Below are 19,346 nucleotides of genomic sequence, written 5' to 3'. Positions count from 1 at the left end.
GAAACGTTGGTAATATAAACAACTGTTGGGTGGAACTATTTGATAATAAGTTTAAAATGTACCAATACATGTACATGCAGCAAGCAGTCTTTTGAATCAACAATTGTTTATTGAGGACATAATAGATGCTCAATAAATGTTTTGTTGCTACATCCGGAGTTATGAAGAGTAAGATGTCGGCTCTGTTGGAAACAAACATTATTTCTTGCCATTCAATAAACTCTTTTTTTCCCCTGGTTATCTCAAGTTTATTCTCTGCAAGTTTCTGGATTCTTTCTGCTTAAGTGTATCTCTTGAACTCAGGGTTAACGTTTTTGTAACAGGAAAACAGATTCTGGTAATATCTTTCATCTGCTGATCTGCCTGATTTCAGCAAAAACAATGTTGCATGTCTTTATATGGCACGAAGCCTATACAAGATAAATTGAATCAAAGGTAATTTACAAAATAGCTGGCTATTTGGGTTAATTGGATGGGCGGGGGGTGGGGGAGAACCTCTAAGAACAGACTGAGGAAGGGTTTCAAGGAACATTGCACAAAATTCATACTTGGAAAGTCCATGTTCTTGGTGCTCGGTTGTATGAGTGCTCACAAAGGCCCCACTACATTGAAGTACATTTGGTTACTGATGGCAGATATTTTAAATCTATTTAATCCATGACAATACTAGGCTGGCCCTTCCTAGGTCAACGTAGATTCGTTCTTCGCCATGGCCTGCACCTTCCCCACTCCACCCCCATATCAGTGTAATAATAGTTTTAAAAAGTCACTGTATCTCCTTTGGGAATATTGGCCCTCCTGTGTTGTGTTGTACTGTTTAGATAAGGTGGGTGGCAGTGGGCTGTCTCTCCAGATGCTCGCTCTGTCAGAAAACCAAACTCAGAAAGCAGGCTTTAGACAGGAATGGGGGACTCACATTTTTGGTAGCTTAAGAGCACCACTGGGTGCGAGAAGCTAAAATGCTGCATGGAGGTGCAGTCCTGGGTGGGCCAGGAACTGCAGAGTTCTTTGCTGGGGAGAGAGTGGTGTGAGATAGTCCTGCATATTCTTTCAGGCTTTCAGCATGCCTCCGAGAAAGCCAACCCCACACCTACTGAAAAGTGTCTCCACACATTTCCAATCATGGGAGGATCCCAGGCTGAAAATATCCCACATTATCCAGTTAAAAGTTACATTCTGTGTTTATTTTCTTGTTGTTATTTTGAGCTAAGTTTAATTGTTCCAGCGAAATATCAGTTATACCACAACATGAATCTCAAGACAGGGATAGACTCCCCTCCCCTGCCCGCGTGGAGATTCTTCTTCCGCTGTGGTACGTAGAGAGTCTTGATTTGATAATAATAGAGAGAGAATAGTTCTTTTTCCAGTGGCTGTTGCATAAATGTAGGATAAAATGAATGATCATCTTAGGCAAGCATACCATTCATTCATTCGTCCAACAAAGATTTATATCAAGTGCCTACAACCTGTCAACAAGGAGGAGACAAGGTCCTTGATTTCACAGAACTGATATTCATTCTAGTGGAGAGAGACAATGCATAAGTACCCAAACGAGACACCTGCAAGTGCTATGATGATTACATAGCTGGGTAGAGGGCTACAGAGGGTACAGAGAGACTATTTTAGATGCTATCATCAGATAAGGGCTTCCTGAGGATGTCACCTTTGAGCTGAGTCCTGAATAATAGAAGACATCAGCAGGGGAAGATCTGGAGAAAGAGCATTTCAACCTCAAGTGCGTTATGCCAGCCGGTTTCCAAGCACTTGCATCTCTAAAAATGAAAAATAAGGATGGTATTTATGCTATCTTATTCTAGGAAGAAATAATAATTATTAATAAATCCATTAATTTATTGGGAGGAAAAAAGCTCTTCCTTCTTATTAAAAGGTCTACTTCTGTTAAAAATTTAATTTTTATGTTTAATGGTCATAGAAATTTATAATATATTTATGTTATTTTTATAAATTATTTATAAGTGATAATTATAATAATAACAATACAGAATAAATATTTGAAAACTAGATTTTTGTGTCTTAGGAAATTTTTAATTTAAAATATTTTTAAATATTTACATTTTATTGATCAGTAAAAGATGTTTAAGCATAAGAATATACTACATTAAGATAAAATTCTCTGAAGAAAGTAGAATGAAAATAAGAGTTCATTTTTTTGAAAGTAAGAGTTTAAGGAGAAAATGAAATGAGATAAAATTTCTTACTCTTAAAGAAAAAATTGTATATTTTTTTAAATGGATGATGCTGGGTACCAAATTGCCATAATATTTAGATTCCATGGGGTACATTTTAAAGAGGAATGAAATAGTTTTATTTTTAAATTGCTAATATTTACAATACACAGGAAAATTAAAATTTTCTATTCTTTCAACTTACATTGAAAAATGATGTACAAGAGTGTATATAACTTTTTCAGGTTCCTTTTAGAGAATACCAGAGCAAAAACATGTGACTATTACTGATCTAGAGAAACATTCCCCTTTACACAACAAACTCAAAAATATTGGTACAATTAGAGAAAGGAAAGCAGGAAACTAACATTTTTTGAGAGCCAACTATGAGTCAGGTACATGATTATAGTATTCTTTATATAGTCAAAGCTATCATTTATTGATGTTTATTATGGATTATTAACTGTAGTTTTCACAACTACTCTATAAAACAAAAACTATTACTTTTATCAAGACCCTGAGGTTTAGAGAAATTAGGATTTTGCTTATAAAATCACATACCTAGAAAATATAGCAGCCTGAATCCAGCTCAGCCTGAATGCGAAGGTTTTTCACTGTCCACCTGCTTTAAGCCTGATCTCTTCCTTTCCTCTCTTTAGTCTACAAGTTTTTTGATAGCTCATGGACTATAAAATAGTCAGATTCCCTTTTTAACTTATATTTTGGCTTCTTCTCTAACAAATATATGAAATATATGTTTGAATAGGCTTATTTATTTGAAATTTACTGTATATTAAATCCAGGATTCTATCAATAGTTTCCTAGGTTTTTTTTTTTTTTTTTAATATAGCTTTCAGTTATGTTAGGAAAGACCCTATCGCCATTTAGAGTTCATTATATTCAATGAGCTGCCTGTGAGCTCTAAATTCCTCTGACAAATCTTTCTGTCAAACAACTCAGGACTGGGTATAAAATGTTCTAAATATTTTGAGTCCATTCTTTAATTCTATTTCTTTTTGTAATTGGAAAGACTAACAAAATATATCCCCGGTGTAATCCTTAGTGACATATACTGGCGAATGGTTCTCCTATTGTCGTACCAAGGTCCAAATTATGAGGTTATGTAAGTGTCAGCCAAAAACATCTTGTGTTTTCATAAAATATGTATGGACTTGTTAAAAGAGAACACTGTTCTATTATTTAAAAAAGAAACTATGCAGTTTATTACAGCATTATTTACAATGGCCAAAAGATAGAAGCGATTGAAGTATCCATCAAGGGATGAAATGAATAAACAAAATGCAAGACACACTTACCATGGAATAGCATTCAGCCTTAAAAAGAAAGGAAAGTCTGACATATGTGACCACATGGATGATCTTTGAGGATATTATGCTAAGTGAAATAAGCCAGTCACAAAAGGACAAATACTATATGATTCCACTTATATGAGGTACCTACAGTAGGCAAATTTATAGAGACAGAAAGTAGAATGGTGGTTGCAAAGGGATGAGAAAAGGGAGAAATGAGGAATTATTTTTTAATGGATACAGAGTTTCAGTTTGGGAAGATGACAAAGTTCTGGAGATGGATGGTGTCGATAGCTATATAACACTGTGAATATACCAAACGCTACATTTAAAAATAGTTAAAATAGTAATTTTTGTTATATTTTACCACACACTCACACACACACACACACACACACCAAAAAACAAAAAACAAAAAAACAAAAAACAACCTATGCAGGAAGGTATAGGTCTTTACCAAATAAAGGAATGAATTAGGGATATTTTTCAAAAAAGTCAATTATTATATATTAAATTCAAAAGTAAATTGAAAAAATAATCTTTTGTTAATTAGGAAGTGGAATATGTATAGCAGAAGTGATAGAACACAGACACTTCAGTGATTTAATATTTATTTAATATATAAATATATGTAAAGAACTATTAATGTACCACAGTACATTAATTATATTTGATTTTTTAAAAAGGAATTTTCATTGTAACTCAATTTGAATAGCTATTCAACTGCCACTCAACATAAGAAAATAGTACTTCATAATATATAACTGACAAACATTTCTGCAACTATGATTATTGTATTACCCTATATATTGCAGGAATTTCAGGTCTCAGCTGAAGAGGTAATTCTATTTGCTGGGTATAGGATGCATTAGATCTTCTTACCTTTTAAAAAAGCAGCAATAATTAAAGTGTTAATACATTATTTATGAACTGAGTCTTTTTTCTTGGACTAAAAGTCCAGAATGAGTAATAGAATAAATATTCTTGGCTTTTAAAAAAATTAACACATAGCAAAATAATAGAAAACCCATATGTATGGATGTTTTTAATAGCACTATTTAAAGGCATCATCACACATCTCCTAGTTTGATGAAATTCTATGATGGACCCTGCCTCTGACATGAGTCTTTATTCTGTACCTCACAAACACACAGTGCTTGCTCAATAAACTTCAGTTGCTTGTAACTGTTGACCCTGAGAAAGAATACATCCATCCAGAAAGACTCCCTGTGGCTAACTGGGCCCAAATTCCTAACCAGAGTTTCACACGCACTGCATATCGGGGAAAAGCCACAGACTGAGATGCCAAACTTCCTGCATTGTTTCTGCGGGCTGAGCTGACTCTTATAAAAGAGTTCCTGGAATCATATTTCAACCAATGGGCTGAGATCCTCTCCAGCAATCAGTACTAAGCAGTGATAGCCTCATTTGCATCTTTACTACCAATCAGGACAGTGCTATTTGGACCAATCAAACTGTACAAATTTAGATTCTTCATTTACATAAAAATGGACCAGAGACCAGGGCGGGCACTTTCTCTATATAGTAATATAAGCAGGTCTTCCCTTTGTCTTGGAGGAGTGCACTTTTGGTTTTAATAGGTGGCTGCATTTCTCTTATTTGCAAACCATTCACCTGAATAAAATTTCTCCTTTTACTTCACACTACATCAGGGACTCCTGTTGGCATTGGCTTGGTGGCAGTGACATTTTGCTGAGTACTTGGGTTGTGCAAGGTATTCTGTTATAGCCTGATCCAAGGCCTGACAGCTGCGAAAGTTTGGAATAAGGATATAAAACACTTCCGCAAACAGTCATGGAAGTCAGGCACTCAGGAAGCTAGATTACTAGATGAGAATTCCAGAAGAGGATCCTAGATATATGTTCCATTCTATAAAACTGGAATTCGTATTTTAGCAAGCTACATATTTGCAGCTAGGGCACTTAACAAATATTCATGTGATTGGAAATGACTGGGTTGATTTCCAACCCCCGCCATTTTCCCTGTTATTTCCCTTAGTATGTTTCTCTCTCACTGTTGGCAGGTTTGAGACCTTGATGTGTTGATCTGACCAGAACACTGACAAAATCTTAAACACTGTATTGAATAAGATGCACGAAAGAACAAATTTAGTTAAGCAAACTTGGAAAATGTTCATTCTGTTGAATAACCAAAAACATAAAAGTTATAACAGTGAGATAAAATTTTTCATTTATTAGTAAAGTTTTAAAAATTGAAATATTAATTAGGATATGAGGTACTTTAGATATTACTGCTATCAAATATATATCAAAAACAATTGAAGGTAAACCTTTAAACAAATCATTCTACTTGGAATCTAAGAAAATAAATGAAAAAATGTGAATAAAAAATAGTAAGATGATAATAGTAGTATTGTTAAATTGATGAGATTATAGATAACTTTTGCCTTCTAATTTTTTTGGAATTTGTGATTTTAGAATTTAAAAACTATAAATGAAAAAGTAAAAATTAATACTGCCTTTGTGAAAGATCATCTTACAATCCTTATTAGCAAATAATTTGCTCAAAATCTCAATTTCTCAATATCTCATTTTCCATTGTCATTGCACCCTACCATTTCAAAATCTGTGAACAGATGATTTTATTGAAAATATTTTTATTTGGAGATAATGTATAGTCAATATCTATCTGAGCAGTAGCACATTGCTTCCTTCTTAAAAACCTATAGTGTTTCACTGTGTCAAACCTATAGAGTTTGAGCCCCAGGGATGGTTATCTGGTTTCCCCTTTGATTTTGTTCGTCAGACATTAGTCTTCCATTTTAGCTGCCTTGGTCTCTACAACTAAAGAAAGAATTCAGACTCATGCAGGTGAGATGTTCCTGAGCAGAGAGAAGGTCAAAGGCCCCTACTAAGAGAGATGAGTTTAATAGGACTTCTCAATATCTCTAGTACCCAGACACTCCATGCCTTATAAGAATTCCCATTTCATCATACTTCTATCAGGATTTTGTATTTTTTTCTAATTTGCAAATTTGATTTGCAAAAAAATGCTATCTTGTCTTACTTCTCATGTCTTTGATTATTAATAAGGTTGAACCTATTTTCCAGGTATTTTAAAACTAGTGTTTGTGTTTTTTCCCATAATCAAATTATCTATATTTGCCAACAAAGGATACCTAATTGGATACTCTGCTTACCAAATTTTAAAATGTTCCTTAAAATGTTGTACAGCTTTTGACAGCATGTAGCTAATGAAGTTAGAACTCTCAGCACTTTCTTCAAGAGGGATCCTGAAGGTGAAATTGGAGGAAGGCAGAATGTTTAAGTCTATCATCATTTCATCTTCTTTGGAAAAATTTCCTTGAAGAACACCTGGGACTACCTAAGAAGAAGAATTATACAGTAAATGATGACTAAATCCCAGTGCACAGTCAGGATTAATTTAATACCACATTAGTCAGGATAGGCTAGATTACACTGAGGTAACAAATTTGCTCCAACATTCCAGTGGTTTCTTTCAACAAAAACTTATTTCTCACTCATGTTACATGTCCATTAAGAGCTCTATACCACCTAGACCCTCAGGACCCTTGTTGACAGAGGCACGTTATCTTATGGCTGTAGCATATGGAACAAATGGGTTTCTTTGTGTCTTCGATAGAAAAGAAAGTGGATAACCACACATGGACTCTTCACTATTTCAGTATAGAAATAACCTTTGCCATTTTTGTTCACATTTTGTTGGCCAGAACTTGCCACATGGCATCACTTAACTGCAAGAGGAACTGGAAAATGGGAGTGAGCAGATGGAATAGTTGGTGAGTGCTACTGTCTATGCCACAAATGTTAATGTGATGCATCAAGTTTTATGCTGAGTTTTCTCAGGAAATTTACAATTTATGGTTTTTTGTGTGTGATTTTTATAAGACCCATTTATCTGAATTGCACGTGACTCTCTTAATGAATTTTCAAGTGCATATACTTTGATTTTAATAATTTCAATGAAACTACTGACATGTGGCTTGATGTAACTTTAAGAGAACTATTTTGAAAATGTTTCATATAAATTCTCTATCAAAAAACTAAAGCAAAATGTTAAGACAAAAACTAGTAATTTCTTAATTTTAGTTTATAAAGGAAAAACTAACATAACTTTTCTCCCTTTCCTTTTAGTGAATATAGCACATATAAAAACTGCATAAATCATTTATGTTTAGTTTAATAAATACTTATTAAACTAAATACAGCTAACTAAGTATAGCTAATACCCATGTAACTACAACCAAAAGAGCATAACTTTTATCACCTGTTGGGATTCGTATATTTTTTACACAAGGTTCCTCTTCAGTACTTGCTGTTTTATGGCTTTGCACTTTCCTTTTCATGATGAAATGAGAGCTGTTTTGAGAAAAATAACTTATAGGAAGTTCAACAAAGTGGATAATTGATTCTACAGAAATGCTGCTTGGGTTTGAATACCAGTTCTATTATTTACCAGCTGTGTGAACTCAGACAAGTTGTTTAACTTCTCTGTGCCTCATCTGAAATATTTGGAAAACAATAATACTGACCTTATCAAATCATTGAAGATATTAAATGATCTGATATATAAAAAAGTTCTTAGAACATTGCCTGACACATAGAAAGTGCTCTTTAGTGATGGATTATTATAAAAATGTATCATTGAAAACTATAATGTTATTTTATATGGCAGTTTTTATACAGAAGTGCCTTTGTTATCAATATAAAGAATTTTAGATAAATATGTCAGTGTTACCGAGAGACACTAGAATGGAAGCAAATTGAAGCATAGAGTAGGAAATACTGACTATAATAAAAAAAAAAACAAAACACGGTTAAATATTGACTGTGCCTTCCTAAAGAGTGAAATCACTGTTAAAATTTTTCTTAAAATTTTATTTTTCAAGATAAGAATTTTTCTTCATTAAATTAAAAGGACGATCAAATATATTGAATTATTTTGCGCTCTTTGGGTATAATCTAGTGGAGTAATAGAATCAGAGTCAGCGCAGATTGGAGCAGTGACTTTCAAAACCTTTTGACTGTGGTCTACAGTTACAAATATATTTTACATCATGACTCAAAACACACATATGTCTACGTATATGTATATACACACATAAATGCACACATAATGGAAATGAAAATTCCATGACATATGCATATGACATTAAATGTAATGCACTCTAATATTTTCTCTTGTAGTCTGTTCTATTCTGCTTTTGTTGCTGTTGTTGTTTTAATGTGCTGGTTATGACTTTAAATGTATTTGTCAAACCTTACACGGGCTACAACTTTGTAGTCTGAAAGAAAGTGAAACACTAGGTTACAGGATGTCATAGGTCAATTCCTTAGAAGGAGAACTTGAGATTCTGACATGAATGATTCACTGAATTGCCTTTGGGGAAACTTTTAGGGCATGAGACAAGCCAGACAGAGAAGAGGGAGAAGCCAGTTGACAATGTGGCTTCCGGTGACATCTAGCTTCAGCCTGATCTTGCAGGGCCTCTGGAGCATAAGCGGACCCAAGGACAACCCTATGGAGAAGGTTGCAGGGCTGAGCAGTTAGCAGCAGCAGCAGTTAGAGATGGTTGTGGGATACCCAAGGATCAGGGAAAGCCACCAATATTATTGCATCTTCAATAGCTCTGCCCAGTGATTTTTGTATCCAGGTCTTTTTAGGAAATCACCTATACTAACCTTATCAGAAATCACTAGCCTGGCACATTTATATATTGATGTAATGTGTGTGGGGTGAGGGTTGAGTCAGGAAAGAAATTCAGTCACTGTTTGTTATATGTTACACAAAAAGAGTTATTAATTGAATGAGAGAGACATGGTTTAAGTCCAACTTAAGATGACAATATGCTTTTATGTAAAGATTAATATATAAATATGTTTAATTCTCAAGGTAAGTTAGCAGCTTGTTGTGTCAAAAACTAATAAGAGCTGTGATTTACAGAGCTCTCGCTTTGTATATGGAACCTATACTAATCACTTTATAGAAATATGTGTTAAAGTAGCTATTATTATTTCTATTTTCCAGGAAAAAACTGAAGCCTAGAAAAATTAAGGAACTTTCCCAAACATATTCAGCTGATAAGTTTCAGAGTCAGGTTTTGAACTCAAGTTGCTTTACCTGAAAGTCTTCTCTCTTAAAAACGACATTGATCAGGTTTCTTCAAGATTACCTGTATTAGTTACAGCCCTATCGTTCTAAGCAGAATTAGCTATCTCTGAATTACAAAGTATTTTGTGTTTTAAACTGATTTCTTTATAGAGTTTTTTGTTTTCTAAAGACATGTACTCCATTATATCAAGTCAGCTTGAATACAATCACAATGGAAATATGAATATCCTCCTATAGCTGATTTTCAAATTCAGGTGTAATTATTAAGTAAATTAACAGAAAAATCACTGTATGCACATGTGATCTTCCTATCTGTTCTTGAGTCTTTCCATTACCTTTATGGAATTGAAGATGTTCTCAGGTCCTGGAGTCTGATTTGCCAGTTCAGTCACCCAGCTAAATTGCTCTCTCATCTTCTCCATCAAATATGTAGTGTCCTCCAAGTGATGCTGTATCATCTGGAGAATCTGGCCGTATTGCTGATTGGATATGTTGACCAATTTAAGGGCCTCATCTACTTTTGCATGTAGTTCAGGTACATCAGGACAGCCTAACAAAGAAGAAAGTAATATAATAAAGAAAAAGGTCTATGGAATTTGGAGTTGGGCGATGAGGGTTTAAGTCCTAGCCCAGTGGTCCCCAACCTTTTTGGCACCAGGGACTGGTGCTCCTATGAGAATTTAATGCCTGATAATCTGAGGTAGAACCGAGGTGGTGATGCTGGGGAGCGGCTGCAAATACAGATGAAGAAGCTTTGCTCACTCACCTGCTGTTCACCTCCTGCTGTGCAGCCCGATTCCTAACAAGCCATGGACCGGTACCAGTCCACGGCCCCAAGTTTGGGGATCCCTGTCCTAGCCCATAAGCTTTTTATTTCCAGTCTTTTGATTTTGAGTAAGTTTTTAACTAGGTAAAATATGAATGAATGAAATAACGTAAAGTGCCTGGTCACAGGGTCAGCACACATTACAAAATTTTCCTTCCTTTTTCTCCTTTCTATGGTGTCTCCGAAGATCCTCAGGACTACTCACTGATATTCTGATCAGGGCACATGGGGGATTACACTTCCCTGCCACCTCGAAGCTGAGCACAACCTTATTCAAAGCTATGTGTCTCACTTCTGGAGGAAGACTTTAAGAACGGTTTGGGATTTATCATGCTCCCTTCCCTATGAGGGTAGAACTAGTTTTGCTCCATGTGGTGGAGTCACATCATCCTGAGTGAGGAGATGTGTAGCAGAGCTCTTGCTCAAACTGTAAGTGACACGTTGAGAAATAAACCTTTGTGTTTCCAAGCCACTAAGATTCTGTGGTACCTTGTTATTATTGCACAAAGCCCATCTAAACTGAAACAGGGTTGTAAGAACTTATAGCTGTGCTAATGAGCCGCTTGATATAGTATAAAGATTATCTGTAGACTATGGAAGTGTTTATGTGTTAGAGCATCCAGGATAATGAGATCCTTATGGAAGAAGACCAGAGACTCTCTAAACTATGTCTTGCTGTTTACTAAAAGCTACACCTTCAACAAGATAGGAATGGGGGAGAATCCACCAACCAGAAGCGAGGTGACTACCTCATCTTAGGTTTTAAACATCATTTATTGGTTCTTTTGACACATGGATATAACACAAGGTTCTCTGGTGCCTCACATTCTTGCAGAAATTGTTTTGGAATATTCAGGAGAGAAAGACCTTTGTACTTGCAAGTAAACAAATTTGCAATAGTGTATGTTTGAAAAGTAATTCAAGAAAACACTTTGAAAACAAAGGGAGTAACAGTAAACAAGATATAGCACATATTTGAAGGGAGATACAGATATTCTTTTAAAATGTCTTCATTTATAACTTCATAGTTGTTAACTTTTAGAATAGTAATATAAAGATTTTTTTTTTTTAAATTATGGAGGGAAGAGATGGTGATTTTCCTCATGATCTTAGGCAAGTGGAATTCTACAAGGACACTCATTTGCTCTTTTTGAGAGTGCCACCCAGGAAAAAGATTTCTCAAGAACAAAGGTAAAACTTCATGCAAAACACAATCATATGGAAAAAGAAAAAGTAAGCTATTCACAGATGACATGCTATTGTATATAGAATACATACACACTCAGAAAAAAAAAACCTATTAAAACTAATAATTCATCAAGGTTGCAAAACACATGATCAATATATAAAAATTAATTTTATTTCTATACACTAACAATGAACAAACCAAAATAAAATTAAGAAAACAATTCCACTCACAATAGCATCAAAAAGAGCAAAATGCTTGTGAACGAAGTTTTTAAAAGTGCAAGACTTATACAATGAAAACTAAAAAAGATCTTTGAAAGAAATTAAAGATGATTTAAATGGAGAAACATCTATGTTTATGGGTTGAAAGACTTAATATTGCTAATACTCCACAAATTGTGCTATAGGTTTAATGCAATCTATGTCAAAATCCCAGCTGCTCTTTATGCAGAAATTGATAAGCTGATCCCAAAATTCATGGAAACACGAGGGACCCAAAATAGCCCAAACAACCTTGAAAACAAAGAACAAAGTTGGAGTACTCACTTCCCAATTTCAAAACCTGCTAAATACAACAAAGACAGTCTGGGATTGGCATAGGACAGACATATGTATCAATGGACTAGAATTGAGAGTCCAGAGACAAATTCAGTTAAGATGGCAGAGTAGGTAAATGCTGTGCTGGCCTCATCTCATGACTCCATCAAATCAACAGAACACCTACAGAGCAACCCTCTTTAAGAATCACCTGAAGTCTAGCTGAACAGAAGTCCTACAACTAAGGACATAGAGAAGAAGCCGTGTGGAGACTGGTAATAGGGGTAGAGACATGAAATGGGCTGGTTCCACACCCATGTGTGGCAGTTGAGAATCTGGAGGGATATCTCTAGCTGGGGAGCTCTCCCCAAGGGAACGAGGGATCCCAGCCCCACGCTGGGCTGCTCAGCCCAGAACACTAGCTGGGAAAAGAAGTCCCCACAACTTCTGGCTGTGAAAACCAGTGGAGTTTGTGGCTGAATGAGACAGAAGGCTGCAGGAGTCCCAGGCATTCCTCTTAAAGGGCTCACGAACAGACTTACTGATGGACTCACTCGCTCTGAGCTCTAGTGCTGGGGAAGCAGCTCCAAAGGCTTCAGGGACATATGAGGAGGAACTGGATTATCTGGCTTCAGGATAAGGGCTGGAGGGGCAGCTTTCTCCCGGACAGAAGTGCTGGCAGAGGGCATTGTTCCTTTGTTGAGCCCTCCACCATTCCAGCATGCAGACTTTGGCAGACACCATACCTGAGTTTCCATCCACCTGGCTAACACCATTCACCCTTCTCTGGTGATTCCCTGAGACCCTACCTCACCCAACTTGAGGGCCCACTCAAAAAGCTTCCAGTGGCTTTTCCATACAAACAAACAACCTGTCTTGGCTCAGGCTACAGACTTTCCTAAAATCTTTCAAGGGTTCACAAATCCCAAATAAGCAACATCTGACCTCAGTGTGTTCTGTACCTCTCGCTAAGCAGCCCCAAGCTTGGCAGTTCGCAGTTGAGCCTCTCCTAGGCACCTCCAAGCCCCGTGAGGGTGGAAGACATCTGCGGATCACTTTGTGGCTCATGCCAGGTGGCCCCAGGAAGATCACAGATAGAGGTGGCTGAACTTGGCTTGTGGCAGGGCCCTTCCCAGGAGGTCTTGGACTAGCAGGCCCAGTGGCCATCTCAGATCACGCCTAGCCAGAGCACCACCTGGCCACCTCCACAAACAACACACCGAAAGGGCAGAAGGGACAGGCACCAGAGCCCTGCTAAAGTGAATCCTATTCTGTGTGGTCAGCCCCTGCACAACAGCTTCTCCACTGTAGTAACAGCCAGCCCTCACAACCAATCAACCTGAGGGTCAATCCCCACAATTAATATCCAAACAACAAACAAGGCTCAACTACAACAGAAGGGCACGCACAACCCACACAAAGGACACACATCTGGAGCACCCAGCTCAGGTGACTAGGGGGACTGCACCACTGGGCCGCACAGGACATCTACTACATTAGTCCACTCAACTAACACTGGGAGACAGAGCCAAGTCCTACCTAATACATAGAAACAAACCCAAGGAGGCAGCCAAAATGGGAAGACAAAAAAACATGCCCCAATGAAAGAACAGAATAAAGCTCCAGGAAAAGAACTAAATAAAATAGAGACAAGCAACGTACCAGACGCAGAGTTCAAAACACTGAGAACTTCATCAAAGAGATAGGAAACATAAAAAGGGGAGATAGAAACATAAAAAATAACCAGTCAGAAATGAAGAATGCAATAACTGAAATAAAGAATACATTAGAGGGAATAGACAGTAAATGAGATGATGTACAGATATGGAATCAGCGACACGGAAGATAAGGCAGCAGAAAACATCCAACCAGAATAGCAACAAGAAAAAAGAGTCCAAGAAAATGAGGATAGTTTAAGAGGCCTCTGACACAATACCAAGCATACCAAAATTCACATCATAGGGATAGCAGGAGAAGAGAGAGAGTAAGGAATTGAAAACCTATTTGAGAAATAATGACTGATAACTTCCTTAACCTGGTGAAGGAAGAAGACATACAAATTCGGGAAGCACAGAGAGCCTCAAATAAGAGGAACCCAAAGAGACACATACCAAGGTATATCATAATTAAAATGCCAAAGCTTAAAGACAAAGAAACAACCTTAAAAGCAGCAAGAGAAAAGCAGTTAATTACTTACAAAGGAGCTTCCATATGACTATCAGCTGATTTCTCAACAGAAACTTTGCAGGCCAGAAAGGATTGGCAGAAAATATTCAAAATGATGAAAAGCAAGGACCTACAACCAAGATGACTACCCAGCAAAGCTATCATTTAGAATCCAAGGACAGATAAAGAGCTTCCCAGACAAGAAAAAGCTAAAGAAGTTCATCACCACCAAACCAGTACGCCAAGAAATGTTAAAGGGACAAGAAGGAGAAGGAGACGGAAACGGAGACGGAGACGGAGACGGAGACGGAGGAGGAGGAGGAGGAGGAGGAGGAGGAGGAGAAGAAGAAGAAAGAAGAAAAATATATACATAAAAATATGAATTAAAAAATGGCAATAACTACACATCTAGCAACAATTAGTTTAAATGTAAATGGAGTAAATGTTCCAATCAAAAGACATAGGGTGTCTGAATGGATAAGGAAACAAGATCCTTAATATGCTGCTTATAAGAGACTCACTTCAGATGAAAAGATTTACAAATCTGAAAGTAAAGAGATGAGAAAAGATATTTCATGAATATGAGAATGAAAAAAAATCTGGGGTAGCAATACTTATACCAGACAAAATAGACTTTTTTAGAAAGGCCATAACAAAAGACAAAGAAGGACCCAGTAATCCCCACTTCTGGGTATTTATCCAAAGAAACCCAAAACACTACTTCTAAGGGACATATGCATTCATATGTTCATTGTAAAATTATTTACAACAGCCAAGATATGGAGGCAACCTGGGTGTCCTTCTCTAGATGAATGGATAAAGAAGAAATGGTATATATAGACAATGGATTATTACTCAACCATAAAAAAGAATGAAATCTTTCCATCTGCAACAACATGGATGGACCTTAAAGGTGTTGTGCTGAGTGGTGTGAGACAGAGAAAGACAAATGTCATGTGATTTAATTTATTTGTGGAATCTAGAGAACAAGATAAACAAAGAAACAACAGAAACAAGCTCATAGATACAGAAAGCATTTTGATGGTTGCCGGACTGAGGAGTAGGGAGATTGATGAAGAGGGGAGGGATTAAGAGATACAAATTGATAGTTACAAAATATTCATGTGAATGTAGAGTGTGGCATGAGGAATATAGTCAAAAGTATTGTAATAACTATATATGGACTTATTGGGGTGGTCACTTTGGAAGTTATGTAAATGTCTAATCACTGTGTTGTATACTTGAAACTAATATAGTATTGTATGTCAATTATAATTGAAAAAATAAAATATAAAAATTAAAATAAAGAAAAGAACTGAGAGTCCAGAAATAAGCCCTTACATTTGTTGTCAACGAATTTTTAACAAGAGTGCCAAGACAATTCTATGGGAGAAAAAAGTCTTCAATAAGTGGAATTAAGATAACTGGATATCCAATTGCAAAAGAAAGAAGCTGGACTGCTACTTCACACATATACAAACACTAAATCAAAATGTATCAGATCTAAATGCAAAAACTAAATTTATAAAACCCTTAGAAGAAAACACAGGTGTAAATCTGTGTGGCTGCCAGAGGCTGCTGGGTAGGAGAGGCGGGTGGGAGGAGGGGAAGTGACAGCTAACGGGTATGGAGTTTCTTTTGGGGTGAAACTATTCTGGAATTAGATAATGGTGATTGTTATACAACTTTGTGAATACATTAAAAACCACTAAATTGTATACTTTAAAAGGGTGTGTTTTATGGTACATCGACCGTATCCCAATAAAGCTGTTATTTTAAAAAAGACATTCATATGATCAGCGGGACCCAGAGCACTTTAAGGCATTTTTTAGTCACCACATATATGTAAGAATGAATGTCTCCAGAGAAGGAAGCAAGAAAGCCCATATTTGGCAGGTGTCTCTTATAAAGTGTGACAATATGTATTCATTAGTTTTTGCTGCACATCAAACAACAAATATTTATTATTTCTCCTGTTTTTGTGCATTGGTTGGACTATTCTTATGTCTGAGCCAGCTCCATTGGGGCTAGATGGTCTAGGATGGCCTCATTCATATTTGGGGTCCTCAGCTGGTATGGCCAAGGCTTCTCATCTTCCAGAAGGCTAGCTTGGGCTTCCTGACAGGAAGAGAGGACAAGCCTTAAATTACAAGCACATATCAAGGCTCCACTTTGGTCACATTTGCCAATATCTCATTGGCTAAAGACAGACCCACAGCCAAGTCCAGATTCACAGGTCAGAAAAACAGACTCCATCTCTTGATCTAAGAAACTGCAGAATATTGTGGTCGTTTTGTTTTTCATCTACTTTTGCCTGTGAGCATTCCCAGTTTATACCTGTTGTTTTGAGTAATTATTAATATTGCCTACATCACTTTCAGAAGAGATCCAGTTTAATTGATAATTATATGGTCTTATAAAACTATCTAACAGAAACTGGGCCAGAGACAGAAATTATTCAGTATTAATCACATGTGCCAACAACCTGTATTAAAAAATAAAATATTACCCAAATAGATGAAGCCCCCCCTGTGCTCCCTTCACATCACAACCCCTTTATTCTTGCAAAAGGAAACTACTATTTTGAATTTGGGTGTGTATATTCAGTACCAGTAATTGGTATGGGAAAAGAAGAAAAGAGCCACTTATACTGAATCTGTTTAAAACTGGGACCAAAAATATATAATAAATAGTAGGGGGAAAAGATTTATAATGTTTTGGAAAATATTTCATTTATTTTATATTTATCAAGTATAAGATTATAATTATAGCTATGTACTTAGTTTTAGAATAAAGGGTGAATCAAACGGTGATTGAAGAGGCAAAACCATTGTTTGACAAAATCTATGAGAGTTGTTTGTAATAGCAAAAAGTCGGAAGCAACTTAAACATACGTGAGCGGAAAAATGCATAAGTAAATTGTGATACGCATACATAGACTAACATACGACAGTGAATTAATGAATTAGAACAGCATATGTTCACATGATTAAATCTTACAAACTGTACTGAGTAAAGAGCCAAGTGGCAAAAGAATACATAAGCAATAAAATTTATTTTGTTAAGAAAAATTATCCAAAACTTGGAAATAAGGCAAGAGAATGGCTGCATGTCCTCGCAATGTCATATAAAGTATTGGTTAAGAGAGCCACCCAATGATTACTAAATTCCCTAAGGCAGGGGTCCTCAACCTCCAGGCGGTGGACCGGTATCTGTCCACGGACTGTTTGGAACTGGGACGAGCCAACGAAGCTCCATCTGTATTTGCCGCACTCCATAGGGCTAGCATCACTGCCTCAGCTCCACCTCAGCTCCTCAGGCATTAGGTTCTCATAGGAGCACCGGTCCCTGGTGCCAAAAAGGTTGGGGACCGCTGCAAAGCCTGAGGAAATGATCCTTGTTGGATTTACTATTTACTGTTGATTAGGGCCAGACTCTATGCAGTTAGATGTAAATTATAGATTAGAAAATTGCAACTGATTTTTGTCCAGTGGAGATGTAAATTACTTTGGTCTGATGGAAAAGATAACTGCAAAAATTATAGTTTTATTGCCCTTTAGTACATTAACTAATTTTTTATCTAATTTCGGAATCTTCAACATGCTGTCTATCTTTGACTATAAATACTTCAGGCAGTCTCTCCTATACTCTCCTGAAACAGCTTGAACACTGCTGGTTCCTCATGAATAAATTAATCTTGGCACGTGCTTGTTTTATAATTGTATCAGTCATATTTTTAAGCTTAAACATTGTACTTTGACGATATAAAAATAAAAAACATGTAAAATACTGCTATGTGTAATGTGTGCTATATGTAAACATACATGATAAAAATATAGAGAAATGCAAGGAAATGATAAACACCAAATTCAAAATAGCAGTTTCCTTTTAGGGATAAAGAGGATGTGATGTGGAAGGGGCACAGTGAGGACTTCACCCATTTTGGTCATGTTTTATTTCTTAATTTAGGCAATAGGCGCATGGGTTTTTATTATTTATTCTTTACATATTTACACTAAAATGCATTTTATAATAAAAGTTTTAAATTGTATGGGAACACATTAGAATATACCTTCTTTTATGTTTTACTTGTGCAGCAGTCAATTTACATTACATATATTCTGTGTTACCTGCTGAATACTGTATCTGATGCATTATCTGATGTATACTGATTATATGATGTGTTTATACTGTATTATCTGATTTCTTCTGTATTATCTTTTCCAGATTTATTGAGAAATAATTGACATACATCACTGTATCAGTTTAAGGTATACAGCATGATGCTTGATTTACATATATCGTGAAATGATTCCTGCAGTAAGTTTAGTTAACATCCATCATCTCACATAGACACAATGAAAAGAAAAGAAAAAAAACCTCCTTGTGATGAGAACTCCTAGGATTTACTCTCTTAACAACTTTCATATGTACCATACAGCAGTATTAGCTATAGTCACCATGCTACACATTATATCCCTAATACTTATTTATCTTATAAACTGGAAGTTCGTACCTTTTGACCATCTTCCTCCCATTCCCTCTCCCCTCATCTTCTGTATTATTTTACAATAATCAGTGAGAGATTATTCATCAAAGTTTTAAACTGGATGAAAGGAAGTTAATGATGAGGTGTTTGAGTGGGACTATTTTTTAAACTATTTTTTATTTTTCAATTACAGTTGATATACAATATATATTTGTTTTGGGTGTACAACGTAGTGATTAGACATTTATATACCTTACGAAGTGATCTCCTGATAAGTCTAATACCCACCTGACACCATACATACTTGTTAAACAATTATTGACTATATTACCTATGCTATATTTTACATCCCTGTGACTTTTTTGAATAATTGGCACTTTCTACTTCTTAATCCCTTCTCCTTCCTCATCCATCTCCCCAGGCCCCATATCATCTGGCAACTATCAAAATGTTCTCTGTATCTATGAGTTCGTTTCTGTTTTGTTTGTTCATTTATTTTGTTTTTCAGA

General features: G+C 36.1%; 1 protein-coding gene across 1 annotated transcript in view; it reads right to left on the bottom strand.

Moving 5' to 3' along the window:
• Nucleotides 1-6,672: 6,672 nt before the first annotated feature.
• The window catches only part of CLUL1 (clusterin like 1), a 28,259-nt gene continuing 15,585 nt past the window's right edge, over nt 6,673-19,346 (bottom strand). The window contains exons 7-8 of the mRNA XM_006920045.1: nt 9,967-10,181; nt 6,673-6,862 (exon numbers count right to left, since the gene is read on the bottom strand). Of these exons, the coding sequence (XP_006920107.1) occupies nt 6,674-6,862; nt 9,967-10,181 (404 nt within the window). The 3' untranslated portion in view covers nt 6,673. The remainder of the gene's footprint in view (nt 6,863-9,966; nt 10,182-19,346) is intronic.

The sequence above is a fragment of the Pteropus alecto genome, unplaced genomic scaffold (assembly GCF_000325575.1).
Source record: "Pteropus alecto unplaced genomic scaffold, ASM32557v1 scaffold146, whole genome shotgun sequence".
In the NCBI taxonomy this organism is placed as follows: domain Eukaryota; kingdom Metazoa; phylum Chordata; class Mammalia; order Chiroptera; family Pteropodidae; genus Pteropus; species Pteropus alecto.
The sequence above is the reverse complement of the archived record's forward strand: the minus strand, read 5'-3'. Positions and strand labels throughout refer to the sequence as shown.